General features: G+C 39.7%; 1 protein-coding gene across 11 annotated transcripts in view; it reads left to right on the forward strand.

Annotated features, from left to right (window-relative positions):
• The window catches only part of SH3D19 (SH3 domain containing 19), a 181,079-nt gene that overhangs the window by 70,110 nt on the left and 91,045 nt on the right, over positions 1 to 19,924 (forward strand). For 6 of the 11 annotated variants that reach the window (XM_067736688.1, XM_067736691.1, XM_067736687.1 and 3 more), the window contains exon 2: positions 7,912 to 7,951. In XM_067736688.1, coding sequence (XP_067592789.1) covers positions 7,912 to 7,951 — 40 coding nt within the window. Of the gene's footprint in view, positions 1 to 5,986; positions 6,241 to 7,488; positions 7,830 to 7,911; positions 7,952 to 19,924 lie in introns of those variants that run through there. The other 5 variants (XM_067736692.1, XM_067736694.1, XM_067736695.1 and 2 more) reach the window with 4 other exon arrangements.

The raw sequence follows: 19,924 nt of genomic DNA on the forward strand, positions 1-19,924 counted from the left end.
CTATGCTCCGCAGCAAAGAGTAGCCCCCGCTCACCACAACTAGAGAAAGCCCGTGCACAGCAACGAAGACCCAACGCAGCCAAAAATAAATAAAATATATAAACTTATTTAAAAAAAGAGTTACAAAAGTAATTATTAAGAGACTCACTAGGGGGCTTGAGGTGGGAGCAGCAGGGAGTGTTGAGGACACCTTGCTGCGAAGCCTGCTTCCATCTACTCCCCTCATCACCTTGCCTCCCAGGACCTGAGTGGCTCTGATGGAATGCCCATCTTCCAGAAGTCTCTACCGAATTCGCTTTGAGGTGAACATGGGCAGTGTAGATGGTGGCTCTGATGTTTCATCTGTGAAACTAACATAAAAACCTCAAATCATATAAAGCCTCTTTCAGTAGTGAGTTGCACTCAACAATCAAAATGATTCAGTTTGGGGCTTCCCTGGTGGTGCAGTGGTTGAGAGTCCGCCTGCCGATGCAGGGGACACGGGTTCGTGCCCTGGTCCGGGAGGATCCCACATGCCGCAGAGCGGCTGGGCCTGTGAGCCATGGCCGCTGAGCCTGTGCGTCCGGAGCCTGTGCTCCGCAACGGGAGAGGCCACAACCGTGAGAGGCCCGCATACCACCAAAAAAAAAAAAAAAAAAAAAAGATTTAGTTGAACTATTTAAGGAAGAATTATTAAAAAGAAGTAGCAGCCTGTTATCAAATAGCTGATTCTTCTTCCAGTTCAAATGTGCTATGTAGTTTTTTTTTTTTCTCCTGTGTGTAGTTTGGTTTGGTGAGAGCTACTTTGAGACAGATGAATAGACCAAATGTGGATTGTTTTAGGGCAGAGGTGATCCTTACATCACTAGGGTGTTTATAAAAAGTAAAAATGTTTGGGAATTCTTAGGAAGACACATTTTTCAGCAGTATCAGATATATCAGTGAACCAACCACAGCCTAAAGAATGCAGCACAGGAAAGGAAAGGGCTTGGGAGGGCATTGGGTATTACCATTATCAACAAACATTTACAGCGGGCAGTCTGTGAAGCAGAGTCTAAGATAGAGTTCTGCCTCATCAGACACACTGATAGGATAAGGGGGTAGACAGATGCCTAAAACTAAATAATAATACAGTATTATTTAGTATTGCTAAATGTCAAGTGAATTGTATCGATAGTACGAGAGTTCAGGTAGGATGTGGTAGGCAGAATAATGCTCTCCCCTCAGAGATGTCATGTCCTAATCCCTGGCACTTGTGATCATGTTGTATTGCATGGCAAAGAGGAATTAAGGTTCCTCATCAACTGATCTTGATGTAACATTATTTTGGATTATCCCGGCAGCCCCAATGTAATCAATAATAAGGCTTCTCCACAGTGGAAGAGGGAGTCGGAAGAAGAGGTCAGGGTCAGAGATTTAAAGATGCTACATTGTTGGAGGAAGGGGCCATGAGCCCAGGAATGCGGGTGACCTCGAGAAGTTGGAAAAGACAAGGAAACTGATTCTTCCCTAGGACCTCCAAAAGGAATATAGCCATGCACACACCTTGATTTTAGCCTTGTAAGACCTATTTTGACTTCTCACCTCTAGAACTGTAAGATAATAAATACATCTTCATTGTTTTAAGCCACAGAGGTTAAGGTGATTTGTTATAGCAGCAACAGGAAACTAATACAAGGGTGCTGAAGAGGAAGAAGAGTCAGGGGCAATTTCATGAAGAAGGTGGTTCTTGAGCCAGGCATGAAGGATAATAAGAATAGTCATAACAGGGGAGTTCCCTAGTGGCCTGGTGGTTAGGATTCTGGGCTGTGGCCTGGGTTCAATCCCTGGTCAGGTAACCAGACCCTGCAATCTGTGCGGCATGCCAGAAAAGAAAAAAGAATAGTCGTGGCAGAATTCGAGTTGTAAAACTTATGTTCCAGGTACTGCGCTAAGCTCTTTATACAGTTTAATTCATTTATCCTCACAAAAACTCTACAAAGATAGTATTCTTCCCCATTTTGTAGATGAGAAAACTGAGGTGTAGAGAGGTTAAGTAACTTGTGCAATCACTACTCTGCAGTACTAGGCACTCCACCTAGTTAATAGCTGGCCTTTGAATGCCAGATAGCAGCTGACATTTATTACTATGCACAGGCAGAGTTCTAAGGATGTCACTGTCATTACCTCATGGAGTCCTCTCAGGGTCTGGGGCACATAGTAATTTGTAATTTTTCTGAGGCATGGACTTATCTGGCCAGCAATACGGCTGTATTGGAGGGGAAGAGACAGGAACCAGAAAATTCGATCAAGACACAACCATTCATACAAGTGCTGATCAGAACCTAAAATGCAGGTAAAGGCAGCAGGCATGGGAAGGAGAAAACAAGATTCCAGAGACAGTCTGCTTCTTTGTTGAAACATAACTTCCACATGGAAAAAACTTCCCTTCCCTCTCTAATTTCTCTCCCCCTGTAATTTTAGCCTGCTGCATTTGAACGAGTTGAGGCGCTTTATAATTAGAATTAATGAAAGGCGTCAGTATTGGCAGTGCTGTAGACCAGACGTTTCCACTTATCCACAGAAGCGTGGGCAGCGCTCATGTAAATACACCTCACTTCTCTCATGCAACCGTCACTCACAGATGTTGTCTTTCATTCCTTGGACCAAGAGAGTAGTAACTTTCTTGCTTAAGTTCAACAACAACAGATACATATGTATTGAAAACCTACCATTTAAAAGAGCAATATACTAGTCACTGTGGGAGTCTCAAAAGTGGCTAAAAATCAGTCTGGAAACACACCTGAATGAGGGTGGTGAAATGGAATTAGAAAGAGGAGGTGAGGGACTTCGCTGGTGGCACAGTGGTTGAGAAGCCTGCCAGTGCAGGGGACACAGGTTCGAGCCCTGGTCCAGGAAGATTCCACATGCCACTGAGCAACTAAGCCTATGAGCCACAACTACTGAGCCTGCATGCCACAACTACTGAGCCCACGCACCACAACTACTGAAGCCCGCACACTCTAGGGCCTGTGTGCCGCAACTACTGAGCCTGTGTGCCACAACTACTGAAGCCTGTGCGCCCTAGAGCCCATGTGCCACAACTACTGAGCCCATGCACCGCAACTACTGAAGCCTGCACACTCTAGGGCCCATGTGCCACAAATACTGAGCCTGTGTGCCACAACTACTGAAGCCCACATGCCCTAGAGCCCATGTGCCACAACTATTGAGCCCATGAGCCGCAACTACTGAAGCCCGCACACTCTAGGGCCCACGTGCTGCAACTACTGAGCCCATGTGCCACAACTGCTGAAGCCCATGCACCCTAGAGCCCATGTGCCACAACTACTGAGCCCACGTGCCACGGCTACCGAAGCCCACACACTTTAGGGCCTGTGTGCCGCAACTACTGAAGACCCTGTGCCTAGGGCCTGTGCTCCACAACAAGAGAGGCCACCGCAATGAGAGACCTGCACGCTGGAATGAAGAGTAGCCCCTGCTCGCCACAACTAGAGAAAGCACAAGTGCAGCAACAAGGACCCAACACAGCCAAAAAAAAAAGAAGAAGAAGAAAAAAGAGGAGGTGAATAGGTATTAGCTGGTGTCAGTAATTTCTAGAACGAATGCTGGATTTTTTTCAAGTAGGCGTATTTGCCATTTTCTCAGCCTACATAGAAGAACCATTTAAAGATTTTAGGAAAACCTCTGAAACTCTCATCTGAGATATATAAAATTCCATTCACGTTCTATTTGAGTAGAACCAGTTTTGCTATCTTTTAAAGAGTCATTAAAGTAGAATTTGTGAACCCTGCGTAGATACCCTGTCTTCTAATGGAGGGATTCATTGTTTTATTTATTCTGCTTATCATAAGTAAAGAGGCGATAATACCGTAGGTGCAAGGAATTCTTCAGAATGTGTGTATCTTTCAGTGAATACTGACTGGCATTGACCATTTTTTAAAAAAAACATAAACAATTCATAGTACTCCCAAGCCGGAGTATGTAAGTAATGCTTTGGAGTCTGATCCAGAATCCCTTCACAGATAATGGTCATTCTAAAGAGACATGTTAGTATTCCAATATGAGGTACAAGACAGATTCCCACTCTGTGTATTTTCATTCCCATGGACTGTCTTCCCACTAATTTCAAAGAATGATTTCGGACCTTTTGTTGCCGACTTGAGCAAGTAGTGTAAGTCCCTACCCAATGGGGTTTGATTTTTCTCTCCAGTTAGGTGATCAGAGCCAAATCCTCAAAGCCTGAATGTCTTACAGTAGATTCTAATAAGCTCTGAGTTGGCCGTTCTTCTTAATCAAAGCAAAAGATGACATTTGCATTTTTGTCATCTTCATTTCAAAGTGTTTGTCATATTATTAGATTCAGGATCACCCTGAATAATTAGCATCAGTAGAATCTGTCTAGCCATTCCGAAAAAGCTGTCCCTGGCAGAATAAGGGCCTATTTCTACAATGGTGGTATACCACCTAAATATATGAACATTGGAATCATCATGTATGTCAGATTACTTAGAACCAGGAGTCATCATGGCAGGAAAATTTGGGTAATCTGGAGTTCTCACACAGACCCATGGAAACTTCCCAGCACTCTCCTGATTCTTGGTCCCCTTGATGTGCACGTTGCCTCCTTTCCGTGTCCTCACAACATTTACACACATCCAGGCTTCAGCACCCTTTGCACCAGTTCTGCCTACTTTCTGCCTTTGTTCTTCTTGCAGGGTATTCTTCCATTCCCTCAGTTAGCTTTATCAACTAGGAGACGTGGATGAATGGGGACAGGGAATGCAAGGTTTCTCGCTCTCCCTCTCTCTGTCTCTCCATTGGCGTATGTGTGTGTGGGGGTGTGTGTGACATACACCTACGAAACCAACACACTTTCACACAGCCACCCAGCCATGCTGACCTTCACATTGAGAGTGTACTGCCCATCTTTGAGTGACCTAAAGATCATCACGCGCTACTCGGTGGGCCCCCAGAGTTAGTGCATTATCCACAGCAAATGTGCACCATTTGGCAACTAAATTTTAGAGTTAGGGCATTCTTATCTTTAATAACTCTTTTCTTTGTGGAAATGGTGAGACTTTGGGCTAGTAAGTTATTTGTGTGATTTCTAAGTATATAAAAGTTTGGGAAGCCTTTGCAAGTATATTCTAATTATTTAAAAATTAGAAACTCTGAAAAAAATTGGGGGGAGTGTGCCAAAGAGTATTTAATTAGAAATAAATAGAAACCATATGCTTAAAGCACTGTATGTAGTCAAGATGAAATTTCTATGTTTGCTACAGATCTGTTCTCATTTTTCGTAAGGGGATTTTAATCCAAGTGTTTTATTATTGTTGGCAAGATCCAGATCCCAAATCTGCCCTCAGTGCTTTGTTTTGTTCAGTCTTAGCTTTTGGATCAAAATAACCACTTACTATTTTGCCAGAAATTCAGTGTTACCGCTAATGTATCTCTTGACAATTGCACAATAGCCTCGGCTATCATGAAAATTACTTTGCTTAAAATAAGTATATAAAAATATGTGTAGACACAGAGGTGCACAACATACAGACACTACATATTTATATGTTTTCAAGCTGAAAGATGGCTTATGGCAAAATGTGAAGTACAATTATTTGTACACTTTAAGAAAAAAGATCAAGCCAAGAACATGTATTTTAATTTGTTTTCCATTGCCAAGAGCTAGGGGCTGGGGAATATTGTGAATAATGGATAAATTACCCTTACCCTGAAATTATCAAATATATGGGTCTTAGGAGTAATTGTGTATGCATATTTACATAGAAATGTAACACATGTAACACTAAGAGTGAATTTGGGAGGAAATGTTTAAAATGTCCTCCAACAGATTATCAAGTTATTGTCTCAGATTTTAATTACTTCTCAATAGGGAAGTACAGTGGGGAGATATTTGTATTTTCTTAGAGCAGAAGGTATTAAAGTGACTGTAGAATTTCCTGTTTTAACCAGGAAAGGAGAACCATGAGGCATTCACTTCCTGAATGGCCACATTCCAGCTGTGCAGACTGATCATAACACATCTGCCAATCAGAACAGGCCCTGGAGGGGAGCCCTCAGATGCTGGGTCTTGTTTACATGCATTGTGACTCTGTTTCTCCCCTCCTCCTGGGTGTTGTACGACTAGGAAGATTTGTAGGGGAATTCGCTATTACATGCCTAAAAAAACTGAATGAAACTGGGACCACAGCCACGGCAAATGGTGTTACGGGCAGACTTTTATCTCATCCTTAGCCGCAGGTAAGACTTGTTGCTTTGTTATGAGGATAGCTGATCTACATCTAGTAGATGTGCACTGTATTCCTGACTTTAAATTTTTAGTACTCAACAAGTGAAAAACTCTATTTTTATTTAAGGGAGGGGTAAATCAAGTTACATTAAAACAAAAGTTTTAAAAGCAGCAGTAGCACTCAGTGTGTAGAGAAATTGGAACCAGAAGCATGTTAACCTTGTGCCTTTTGAAGAGCATTATATCTTAACAAACGTGTTTTATTGTGACACTTCCTACTTGTTAGTGTTTCAGAGTAGTGTCTTCCTGTGTGCTAACTCCTTGGTTTAAAAAGACATTTCTTGTTTATTATGAACCCATTCAGAAAGAATTTATATTTAACTATGTAAATCTGATTCCTTTTCTTCCATAAATCTCTCTAGAAGTTTTAGAGAATGTCTTCGTTGCCTTTATGCTGCTCCATCAGCAGTAAAATTAAGGAAGAAAAAAAAAGAGAATTCTTGTCTAATCTTTGTTTCGCCATTAAATTATATCATGTTAGTGTTAATTCAGAAGATACTTTAGAGAACTGTATTTTGATAACATTGCATAGGATTTTTAAAAGTCATTGTGTAGGATTTAATTGTGGCTTACCCACTGCTTTCTTTGTTTTTTCTTTTTTTTTTTTTTTTTTGCGGTACGCGGGCCCCTCACTGTCGTGGCCTCTCCCGTTGCGGAGCATAGGCTCCGGACGCGCAGGCTCAGCGGCCATGGCTCACAGACCCAGCCGCTCTGTGGCATGTGGGATCCTCCCGGACCGGGGCACGAACCCGTGACATCGGCAGGCAGACTCCCAACCACTGCGCCACCAGGGAAGCCCCTTACCCACTGCTTTCTGTTGTTAGTTGTTTTTTCATAACACTGAGATCTTTTTACTTCATTTATTTATTTTTAAGCATGCACTGAAGAAAAAATAATTACTCAGAGTCAAAAAAAAGACATCCTGTGGGTTTCGTGGCTCTTTCTCTTGTATATAATAGTCTTCAGGCTGATTGTGACAACCAAAAAAAGTCTCCAGGCATTGCCAGATGTCCCCTTGGGGAGGAGGAGCAAAGTGGACACTGGTTGAGAACCACTGCCTTGTGGCACATTAGACCTAATTATCTGTGAAACATGGAAATCCAACTTCTGAAAAGTTCTGGGTGGTAGAGAGTTAAGGAAGAGGCTCTACTGGTCTCTGGGTATTTGCAGATGTAGCTGACTGCTCATTTTTTCCCCCTCCCCATCCTGTTAGAAGCTTTTGCCAACCATGATTCATGGAATGATTTTTTTGAGCTGAGTAATTTGTGGCTTTTCAGTTTCCTTACTTTCTTTCCTTAGCTAAATTTGTTTTGGTTTTAGCAAAGTGTTTAAAACAGCAAAGATCTTTGAAAATGAAACAATACATGTAATGATATATTTTCTAAGTAGATGATTTTAACAAACTGTAAAACCCTTACACGCCTGTCCTTCTTTGTATCCTTCGTACCTCCTCTGTCAGACAAATCCTTTCAACTCTGAAGAAGAGCCTTACAAGGGGAAGACACAGCAACCTTTGAACAGTCCTTTGTGAAATCTAAGGGTACGGCAGCTGGGATGTAAGAACTTCTTTTCCAGGACGTCTAAAGAGCATTTTAAAATGTAACTGTCTTCTTTCTTTACAGATCGAAACGAACGAAATAAACCAGAGCATCGTTCTTCAAGGTATGAATTTATAGTATTTACTAGCTCTGTATAAAGCTTCTCATTTGGAAAATATTGTTTGGAGGGAGTGCAAGTGTCCCTTTTAGAAATACTGTATACCTGAATCCTCTGTAGCACTCAAGCTTCACAAGGGAAATACTGTTCATTCTCTGATCAAAAATTCTTTATAAAATTATTGACTACCTGGAAGACATATTTTATTTTGAGAATTCCTATCAGTGACAGTTATATCTTTGCAAAAAATTATTTTATCCCTGCTTCTTTCCTTTTGTGGTTTACTTTCCTCCTCGTTCTTTAATTGGTATTTTTATAAATATGTACTGCTTTTTTCCTAATTATAAAACTAACATGGGCTCATTGTAGAAATTTTTAAATTATTTTTTAAAATATAAAGCATTAAAAAAAAACAGCATGTCTTTCATCAGCTAGAAATGGCTGGCTACTGCTAAAAATTTGATGTAATTCTTTCTAGATTTTATCAGTATATATGTATTCCAGCTGAATTCTTTAAGTTCTTGTTAGATAGTTTCAAATGGCTGGGAAGGTTCTGTTACTTCAGCCTCTTTCTCGTGCTGTCTGAGAGTATGTCTCACAAGACCTTCACCAGCACTGAAGAGTATTTTTTTAAATCCTTGTCAAACTTATATGTGGAAAATTGTCTAACTTCCACTCCTAGGCAAGAATGACAGACCTGTATTCGATTTTTTAACCCAGTTCTGTGAAGGATTATAATTTTTTAAATACTATTTTCACCTTATTCCACATTCCATCACTTTTTCTTTGCATTTTATATTGTGGGAATTGATAAAATGGTAATAATACATTCACTGGGTTGAGTGGCCTGGTAAACAAATCCTGATGCTTTTTCAAGGTATCAAACTCTAGAATGCATTGACCTCAGATGAATAAAAATACAAAATCTATGAAAACTCTGTTAGTTAGAACAGCAATACATTTTGCAGAGACTGTCAATCAGAATAAGTTAGTGAGACCTAATCTGGGAGGAAAATGTAAATGAGTATTTGGGATATAAGGCTGATTTTTTTTTTCAGTTGTAATTCTCATACATTTAAATTTACTCTTTTTGCTGTTTGATTCTGTGCGTTTTGACAAACACATACAGTTATATAACCACAAACACATTCATAGAAATATGTGTAAGAGTGATTTTTTAATACTTAAAAAAATAATAGAAGGGACTTCCCTGGCGGTCCAGTGGTTAAGACTTTGCCTTCCATTGCAGGGGGTGTGGGTTCAATCCCTGGTCGGGGAGCTAAGATTCCCACATGCCTCGCAACCAAAAACCAAAACATAAGACAGAAGCAATATTGTAACAGATTCAATAAAGACTTTAAAATGTCCAATTCAAAAACTTATTTTAAAAAAATAAATAATAGAAAAAAAAACAGGGACTTACTTCCCTGGCGGTCCAGTGGTTAAGACTCTATGCTTCCAATGAAGGGGGTGCGGGTTTGATCCCAGGTCGGGGAAGTAAGATCCCACATGCTTCGCGGCCAAAAAATCAAGATGTAAAACAGAAGCAATATCGTAACAAATTCAATAAAGACTTTAAAAATGGTCCACATCAAAAAAAAATCTTTAAAAAAAGGAAAAAGAGACAATGTAAGAGGACTTTGACAGCGTGCTTGACTGACATAAAGTTGGAAGGGTAAAAAATAATTAGGATGATAAAATCAGGATGCATTAAGACCCTTGACATACCAAAAGTTTAACTGAATTAAGCAATATGTGTTTTCATTGGAACAAATGTAAATCCTTACACCTAAGGCTGAAGGATCAGTGGAGCATGAGGAGATAGGGGAGATAGACCTTAACAATATATTGGAAAAGATCTGGAGGATTCATAAATTCATCATGAGGGGAGTTCCCTGGTGGCCTAGTGGTTAGGATCCTGGGCTTTCACTGCTGTGGCCCAGGGTCAGTCCCTGGTTGGGGAACCGAGATCCCCCAAAAGCCCCGTGGCGGGGCCAACAACATCAACTAAATAAATAAATTCAGTCATCGTGAGTCAAAAATTTCATGTCATTGCCTCCACCTCCCCAGAAATGTCAGCATTGATTTAGTTATGCTGAAAGAACTCTAATGTCCGGTACAAGAAAAGTGGGTAGCTCTAGGCCACACTTTTGATATTGTATCCAATACTGGGTCCACAAGGCCTTAAAAAATTGGCATACGCAGTGGGCTGGCTATGTTGGTATTATTTGGGGAACTTAAGAAAACAGAAACAGAGTCCCATGATCTACTCCAGAGATTCTCATCCAGTAAGTGTGGAGTGAGTGGATCCTGGGAATCTGTGTATTAAAGAAGTCCTCCAGTGATTCTGATGCAGAGCCAGGTTGGGAACCAACCACTGGGATAGAAGACAGCAGCTGAGTTGGGACAGGGACTATGAAAGAGACGAGCTGGGTAGAAATCAAAGCTAAGTTGCAGGAAGACTTGTGTAAGAAATTGGGTGAAGTTAGCCTCGGTTTGGAAGTTTGGGGAGGGATATGGGACAGAAATAACTGGCTTCCAACACCTGGAGGGCTGTATAGAAGAGACTAGCAAAACTGTTCCTCATAAGTGCTGTTCCCTCTAAGAGGAACCAGGGAGCCTCAGAGGAATGGCTAATTCTAGGTCCTGGGAAGGGGAAAGTACAGGTAAGCTTGGACCCCTAGTGACAGAAAGTAGGAAATGCTCAACTAATGGGGTCATGTCAAAAAGGCCTAGGAGGCAGCTTCAAGAGGCTCCCACTGGCCAAATCTGGGACAATTTGAGTAGCAAAAAGTTTTTAAACAATAGTGGATTCTAACACACTGGATTTTTAAAAATCCATGTAGAAGAAGAAATAGAATCAGAAAATTATCATTTTATAATTCTCAATGTAATAGTTGATTCAGGTAAAGATCACCAGTGGCTCCTAAAACTTGGGTAAAACAATTGCTGGAGGAGTAGATATTCACACTCCCATAAGATGATATTTAAGTTTTTAATTATAAAGGGGAAAATGTACCTTTTCAATGAAGAGATCTGGTGATCACATTCTTAATCAAGTGGTCAACTTATATACACGTCACCACTAGTGAGACAACCTGACGGTATGTGGCTCCAGCTGATGCTTTAGCAGTGTACACAGATATCACTTATGTAGTAGTGTTCCTGGCCAAAAAAAAGGTAATGTTATGAAAAATACAAAAAGGCTAGAAAAATATTCTAGATTAAAAAAGGCTGTAATTTTTTTTAATCTGGAATTTTAAAATCCAGGTTTAAAGAAAAAAAACCAAAAAACACTTTGGGGAATTCCCTGGCGGTCCAGTGGTTAGGGCTCCATGCTTCCACTGCCGAGGGCCTGGGTTCGATCCCTGGTCAGGGAACTAAGAGCCCACAAGCCACGCAGTGTGGCCAAGAAAAAAATAAAGAATAAAAATAAAATAAAAGAATAAAAAAACCACTGGGGATAATTAAGAAAATTTAAATACGAATTTTATTTTAGATAATATTTGATTAATATTACTTTGTTTAGGTGTATAGTAGGAAAGCTGTTATGTGGGAGAATGTCCTTATTCTTAGATGTATGCAGACGTATTAGAGGTGATGCAGGGTTATGTTTGCAGCATACCCTCAAATAATTCATGAAGAAAAAAACAGCAAGAGATAAAACAGTAAATATGGGAAGATATTAATAATTGGTGAACAGATGATAAGTATATATGGGTGTTCATTGTACTGTTTCTTTAACTTTTCTGTAGACTTGAAATTTTCACAATAAAAAGTAGCAGTGGAGGGGAACGGTTCTGTGTGTTCTGTGGCATCCCAGAGGGTAGAATATGCGTCTGTGGGTGGAACCTTGAGGGGGTGGATTTCTGCACAATGCGAGGAAAGATTTCCAGGCGTAGCAGGCCAAGGATGGAATGCGCCATTCTGTAGGGGAACATGTCAAGGAAAAGCTGGACAAACTAGTGCTGGGATAAAATAGGAAAGATTGATGCATGGCTAAATCATGATTTTAGATGGCTCCAGCGCTTGATCATTCAGTAGCAGATAAATATCCAGGCTCAGGATACAACAGAAAACAAGAAAAAGTCTCCAGCTTCGTGGAGCACAGAGCGCCCATTGTTTGGGATTTACATTCCCAGTCTCTCATGTCAGGATCCAAGTCTTCCTAGTTCTGCTTCAGGCAATGCTTGTGGTACTCGGTCTTCAGCCTCTAATTTAAACTTTCAGGTTCTCAAGGACTCTGCTGCTGGTCTTGGTAACCCTCCCTACCAATTAGCTTTGTGCCTGGTCCACAATGAGCACTTAATAAATGAATATGGAATAATGGAATAAATGTCAAATGTAGCACGAAGAGAGAAAGGAAGTGCCAGTGTTTTTCCCTTGCAGGTTGGGAAGAACCTGACTCTCAAAAGCCCGCCCATGACTGTTATTGAATGTTTGTTACTACAGCAGCAAGGAGTAATGCCCTGTAAGAAAGGAGAAATGTTTTCCAGGAAAGGCCATCGTTGTCTGTCCAGGGTGTCTGCTGAGATTGGCAGCGACCTCCTCTTCGCCTCCCATCCTTAGCTGAGCCAGGCCACCCTGCCAGTCCAGCAGTGCATCAAGCAAATTAATACCTGCTGCATCAACAGAGCAGAAAGGAGAAAATATAAATAAAAGTCACTTAATTTTGGTATGTTTTTTGGTTCTCCTCAGGCCACTTGGCAGCAAGAACATGGGCTCAATGCCCAGCAAGGATAAGAGATGCATTTCTTTGGTTTGTGTTTTTCTAAGGCCAAACACTCCTATAGCTTTCACAGTGAGAGGTGAATAAATCTGGGACGGCTGCCTGTTCTTTCATGTCGGTGCTGAAATAAGAAGGAAAGTAAAACTCTTGTCAAGTTAAAGGAAAAGTCTTATTAGGTATAGGTCAACACTAAGACCCCAAGCTAAAAAACATCACTAAGGCATTTTCAAGAGGTTTGCTGGGTGCTATTTGATTAGTTTGTTTTGTAGAAGTAAGAAATATCTGAATTCTTCTTGTCTTTTCGTTACTAGTTTAAATATACCATTTCCCAAATTGCTGTCCCATGGAACATTCTTTGTGGGGTATCAGTTAGGATGCAAGAAGTGAATAATTAATGCATGCAAAAAGTTTGGAAATGGCGAGTTAAGACAAAATTAGACATATTTCTTTACTGAGAGTCTTTGATATACTGAAGTGCATTATAAAACTCCAAGTGAGAGACTTACTATAAAGGATGTTTAAAATTTGTTTGAATTTGTTACTTCCTTTCCCAGACACAGCTATTAATAACATCTAGAAAAATGTACTATGGAATGGCAGTTTGGGAAACTAATTGAGAGGGAGGTAAGAGCTAAAGATAATGAAGAAAGTTAAGCCCTGTGGCAATCCGTGCCAGCAATGGAAAATTAGGAACTCTTTTTATCACCCCACCAGCTCTGAATAATAGATCCCAGTGACTTATGGAGGCTGAAAAACCAGCTACTTTGCCTTAAATGCTTTACCAACTGCAAGGAAATAACTTATAGCAGGAAAAAAAAAAAAAAAGAAGGCAACAAAACAGAGAACCCTTAATCTATTTCTCAAAAATTATCATTTGAGGGCTTCCCTGCTGGCGCAGTGGTTGAGAGTCCGCCTGCCAATGCAGGGGACGCGAGTTCGTGCCCCGGTCTGGGAAGATCCCACATCCCGTGGAGCAGCTGGGCCCGTGAGCCATGGCCTCTGAGCCTGCGCGTCCGGAGCCTGTGCTCCGCAATGGGAGAGGCCACAAAAGTGAGAGGCCCGCGTACCGCAAAAAAAAAAAAAAATTATCATTTGAATATTAGTCTTCCTAAAGCCTGTCATAATCCCCTTTGATACCCATTTATAAAGTTCAATGGAATTTCAATAAAAATCACAAAATTTTTTAAGTATTAGACAAAATGATTCTAAAATTTATAAAGAAGAACAAGAATAACCAAATAACCAAGGAAACTTTAAAGATCAAGACCAGGAGGTAGACTCTTGCAAGTGTTTTGTCAGCAGAGAAACAGGTCAAGGGAACAGGATAGAGAGTCCAGCAAAGACACAGATGTATGCGCATGGTTCTGTGTCACATGCTGTGATGGAGCTAGCAGTACAGGTCAGCAGGGAAAGCGGATGTGTCAACAAGTGGTGCAGTTGATTACCCGTATTTAAAAATCTAGATGGAATTTGCTTTACTTTATCCTGTAGGGTAGAATCTAAAGACATACAAGTAAAAAAGTAAAACATTTTGAAGAAATACGTAAGGATATCTTTATGACTTTAGAGTAACGAATGAGTTCTTAGACAAGTACAGACCACAAAGAAAATGATAAATTTGACTCTGTGAAAACTTTAAACTTATGTACATCGAGACAGCAAAAGCATGTGAAAAGACAAGTCATGACTGCAATGCACATAGGCAACAACAGTTAGTGTCCAACATAAATAAAAAACTATGCATCAGAAAGAAAAAGACAAATAACTCAGTAAAATAGGGGCAGGGAGCTCAGAAAAGATGAAACCTAAGGAACCAACTAATATTTGAAAAGATTCTTTACCTTGCTACTACTAAGAAGATGTGTTCCATGGGATAATGAGGTACCATTTCACTTCCATTGAGTTGGTACAGGTATCTCAAAGATTGACAGTAACAGTTCTCAGAGGTTGAAAATAATTTGGTACGTCATATTTAGAGAGTAATTGAGCAATGTCTGGTAAAGCTAGAAACGCCCATACCATACAACCCAGCAGGTGTTATATACCCTAGAGAAATTCTTTCACCTGTGCCAAAGGAACTATGTATAGGAATGTTGAAAGTAGCACTCTTTGGACTGAGGGAACTACAGCTACGTGTGACAACATAGATAAATCTCAGAAACAGAATTTTGGATGATAAAAAGCAAGTTGTAGGGAACTGTATCCAATCTCCTCAGATAAACCGTAATGGAAAAGAACATTTAAAAAAAGAATGAGTGTAGGTGTATAACTGGGTCACTTTGCTGTACAGCAGAGATTGCCACAGCATTGTAAACCAACTCTACTTCAATTAAAAAAAAAAAAGCAAGTTGTAGAAGAAAAATAGGTACAGTATGATACCGTATATGTAAAGCAGAGGTCAGCAAATGGTTTTTATAAGGACATGAGCGTAAAATTGAGTGAAATTTTCTTTGATTATTTCTGAAAGAGGAAAACAAAAAGGAGGAAGTAATCAAGAATGTTCAGAGGGGCTTCCCTGGTGGCGCAGTGGTTGAGAGTCCGCCTGCCGATGCAGGGGACACGGGTTTGTGCCCCGGTCCGGGAAGATCCCACATGCCGCGGAGCGGCTGGGCCTGTGAGCCATGGCCGCTGAGCCTGCGTGTCCGGAGCCTGTGCTCTGCAACGGGAGAGGCCACAACAGTGAGAGACCCGCGTACCGCAAAAAAAAAAAAAAAAGAATGTTCAGAAAAAAACATGATCAAACACTGCTCCCATTTCATTTCTACTCATAGTCTACTCCTGTAGTTCCCACTACTCAAAGCACTATTTATTGCTCTGTGGATTTTTATCTCATTTTGTTACCCAAGAGTTAAACAAGTAACACGTGAAAACATTTTTTAGTAGTATAGAAATATGTGGTGTCTGTCTTTATTCCACAAGCAACTATTATTAAAGGAGTCTGATGGTTCATTGTCTATCCTAGTCTGCTTTCTATGCACATACATAGTATATATTCAAATAATATTTACAATAAATGAGGATATATATATGTGTGTAGTGTATATGTATATATATATGTGTGTATATATATTCATATATATATTTATGCCAACTTGCCTTTTCACTTGTATTTTAGAAAGTTTTATCATGCCACTTTCCACTTCATTGTTTTTTTCAGCTGCTACATAGAATTTTCTAGTGTAGTTATATTATTATTTATTCAACCAGTCTTTTATTGGTAGCATTTGGATTGCTTATTGATAGCATAACAGGAATGATGCTGCAGTAAACATCTTTATGTTCATACCTTTGTGTACATGTGTGAGAAAACCTCTTGCTTCTTACGAGATAAATTTTTTACTCGTTTCTGTCGAACTCCTATTCTCATTCACACTTAAATTTTGACATTTTATATACCCTACATTTCTGTTTTCTTTGCAAATCTCAGATGGCTTCATGGTGGTTTGGTCCCAGCGCGGGTTCAGTAGGGCCTGTTGCAACAACTGTCCCCATAATGGGCCTGAACTGTCACCCACACAGAGAGGTACGTGTACTCAACATGAAGAATATTTATAGCACATAGTTTGGTGCACTCACAGTTAATAGTTGATGATATTAAAACTCATAGCAACCACTTTATCATTAAGAATTTGAAAGGGTCTTGGTTTTCTGCATTGGTACCCTACTGTTGGTCTTATAAAGATGTTTAGGATTTTGACGCTTTACCATTATCACATTATGGTTTAAATAGATTAGCTAAAAGCAGAAGATTTAACTTGTTTTTGCTTTTCTCCTTTCTAAATATGTCTATTAAAATGTCATGCTCTGCTGGGCTTAGTTTAACTACTGTCATTCTGTAGCATTTCCCTACCCTTATGTTCTGATTCCCATACCTCTATAAACTATAACTTGTGTGTAATTACTTTCTGGCATTATGTTTTCTAAGCTATAAGAAAAACATTACTTTTGCTGTAGCATCTCTAATGCTGTAAACAAGATGAAAAATTAAAGTGTATGCAGGTTTTGGGGGAAAAAAATCCTTTTGCAATGGGAGATGAGAAAGGATTATTAACATTTTATGTCATTCTACAGAGAATATATACTTTTTATTGTGGTTTTCAGAAATGTGACTTTAGCATTCCCCCCTAGTGTGATGGGAATGAAAATGAAGCATTTATATGGTTTATCAGTTGGGTAATTGAAAAGTTTTATCAGCTGGCCTATCACTGCCCTAGTGCTTAGTGCGGGGGGGTGGGGGGCCTCTCTGAAGCTGTTTCAAATTAAACTATCAGCAGGCAGTTAACTTTGGAACAGCAGCTGGTTCTGTGTTTGCTGCTTTTCTCAAAACTGGCAGGTGCGGCCCGCACTTCTCAGCAGTCCAGGGAGCATGTGGACATCCTGGCCCTTAAATCTTTTCATTCTAATTCTTTTCTCTCTTTCCCTTGGGTTATATTTTATATTAGTTCTTTACTTTTCTGCAGTATAATTTAGAAGCAGTTATGTACACAGTTCTACAAAATCTATATTAAATAGCCTTTAGTTGAGTGAACTTTGTATACATCTTTGTGGATCTCTATCTGCCCTTAGGTTATGATTTTACCCCGATTAATAAATATCCTTGTACAGCTAGACTTTAATTTTTTATTTTTTATTTAAGTGCTTTCCCTTACTGGCAGAGCATGATCACATTTTTCAGTGTGTGTATTGAATAGGACTATAAACCATAAAAGTGTACTAACTAATTCCTGGAAGCATCTTAGTGTGGACAGAATTCCTAAACAGTCATTCAGAAGCCCAGTCATCTGCTGTCTCGTTAACAGTAAACTGCTGTTGATCAAAATTCAGTCTTGTTTCATACATAAAACCCTTCCTTATTTTCTTTTTGTTTTAAATTGAACTATAGTTGATTTACAATATTGTGTTAATTTCAGGTGTACAGCAAAGTGATTCAGTTATATATATGTATTTATATGTATTTTTTTCAGATTGTTTCCCATTATAGGCTATTACAGGGTATTGAATATAGTTCCCTGTGCTATACAGCAAATACTTGTTGCTTATCTATTTTATGTATGGTGGTGTGTACCTTTTAATCCTATACTCCTAGTTTGTCTTTCCTCTCCTCCCTTTCCCCTTTGATAACCGTAAGTTTGTTTTCTATGTCTGTAAGTCGGTTTCTGTTTTGTATATAGATTCATTTGTATTATTTTCTCGATTCCACATATAGGTGATATCATATAATACTTGTCTTTCTCTCTGACTTAATTTCATTTAGTACGATATTCTCAAGATCCATCCATGTTGCTGCAAATGCAATATTTCGTTCTTTTTATAGCTGAATAACATTCTGTTGTGTATATATACCATATCCTCTTAAACCAATCATCTGTTAATGGGCACTTGGGTTGCTTCCATACCTTGGCTATTGTAAATAATGCTGCTATGAACATTGTGGTGCATGTATCTTTTTGAATTAGTTTTCATCTTTTCCAGATATGGAAGGGAATTGCTGGATCATACAGTAGCTCTATTTTCAGGTTTTTAAGGAACCTCCATACTGTCATGAAACCATTCTTGAAACCAGAAATCAGGCCTGCTCCCAAAAATATAATTTCGGGGTTGAGGACTTCCTTTTTGATGAGGGGTTCCTCTGGACACCAAATCAGAGCATTCAGTTCTGCCCTGTGAGAAGTTTCTGTCACTTTCCATCTCGTTCCAGTTGTAGAGCAGCTCTCAGGAGATGCAGAGTGAGCCTGCCCACCCTTGTACAACACTTCTGTTGATAAATGCAGCAAAAATAAGGCAGGTGTGCCAAAGAAGGACTTTGTGTGATTCTCTCTCCTTTTGGAAAGGAGAATTGAGAATGAGTACCCTTTGATAATTAAGAAAATAAAAGAATAGAAGGAAAGTATAGATTGTCTGAATGCTTCAGAGTAACATTGTGTCTAAAATACAAACATCCCATCAATTGTAAATCTGTTTTCTAGAGATAAAATTGTCCCTGGCTGCACTGCCTTGTGTAGACAGTCCAGGGATGTTATCACAGAATGACAAGCAGGCCTTAAAGTTTATCACCATCCCTTGCCCAGTAGTTTCTCTTTGGTTACAGACTCCAGAGAGATGCTGTAAGTAGAAAAAGTCCTTATACGCTGAATTGCACTCTTTGGAATTTTTTTTTTTTTAAATTATTTAGCTTTGGGGTTGGTCGGGGCGTATATATTGATTAACGCTGCCGAGGTATGCTGATGAACAAGCAGAAAGAGTCCAGCTCTAGCAGGAGTTTTAAAGAAAGAGGCAGGGATAGTGTGGTCTCAGAGGAAGAGAGCTTGTGTAAGAAACTACCTTATTTCCAGTGCTGCATGAAGTTCAGGTGTACTTCCTCTTTGTGGGAATTCCTGAGATAACCTTGTATACTCATAATGAAAATTCCTTTTATTTAATTCAAGTTGAAAGGGTTTCAGTTGATTTTAACCTCGTGAGTTAATATAATATCATTAGAAGGAATATCAACAATACTGTAATTTAGAAATGAAAATCAAATACTTACACTGACTTTAGGACTAGCCCAGACTATAGCCTTGATTCTAGGATTTATTTCCACAGAGGTTAGGGTACCATGAGTATATTGACCAAATCCCTGCCATACAATATATTGTGTGTAGAAGAAAATGTATTGCTTGTCTTATGAACACTGACAGCAGATCTATGCTTGGTGAGTAATAGAAGCCTTTATTGTTCTGTCGTCTTCAACAAAAGGCCAAAAAACAAAACAAAACAAAACACCCCTCTTTTATTTTTTTTAAACATCTTTATTGGAGTATAATTGCTTTACAATGGTGTGTTAGTTTCTGCTTTATAACAAAGTGCATCAGTTATACATATACATATGTCCCCCTATCTCTTCCCTCTTGCATCTCCCTCCCTCCCACCCTCCCTATCCCACCCCTCTAGGTGGTCACAAAGCACCGAGCTGATCTCCCTGTGCTATGCGGCTGCTTCCCACTAGCTAGCTATTTTACGTTTCGTAGTGTATATATGTCCATGCCACTCTCTCACTTTGTCCCAGCTTACCCTTCCCCCTCCCCATATCCTCAAGTCCATTCTCTAGTACGTCTGTGTCTTTATTCCCGTCTTGCCTCTAGGTTCTTCATGAAATTTTATTTTTCTTTTTTTAGATTCCATATATATGTGTTAGCATACGGTATTTGTTTCTCTGACTTACTTCACTCTGTATGACAGACTCTAGGTACATCCACCTCACTACAAATAAC

The sequence above is a fragment of the Pseudorca crassidens genome, chromosome 4 (genome assembly GCF_039906515.1).
Source record: "Pseudorca crassidens isolate mPseCra1 chromosome 4, mPseCra1.hap1, whole genome shotgun sequence".
NCBI lineage: Eukaryota > Metazoa > Chordata > Mammalia > Artiodactyla > Delphinidae > Pseudorca > Pseudorca crassidens.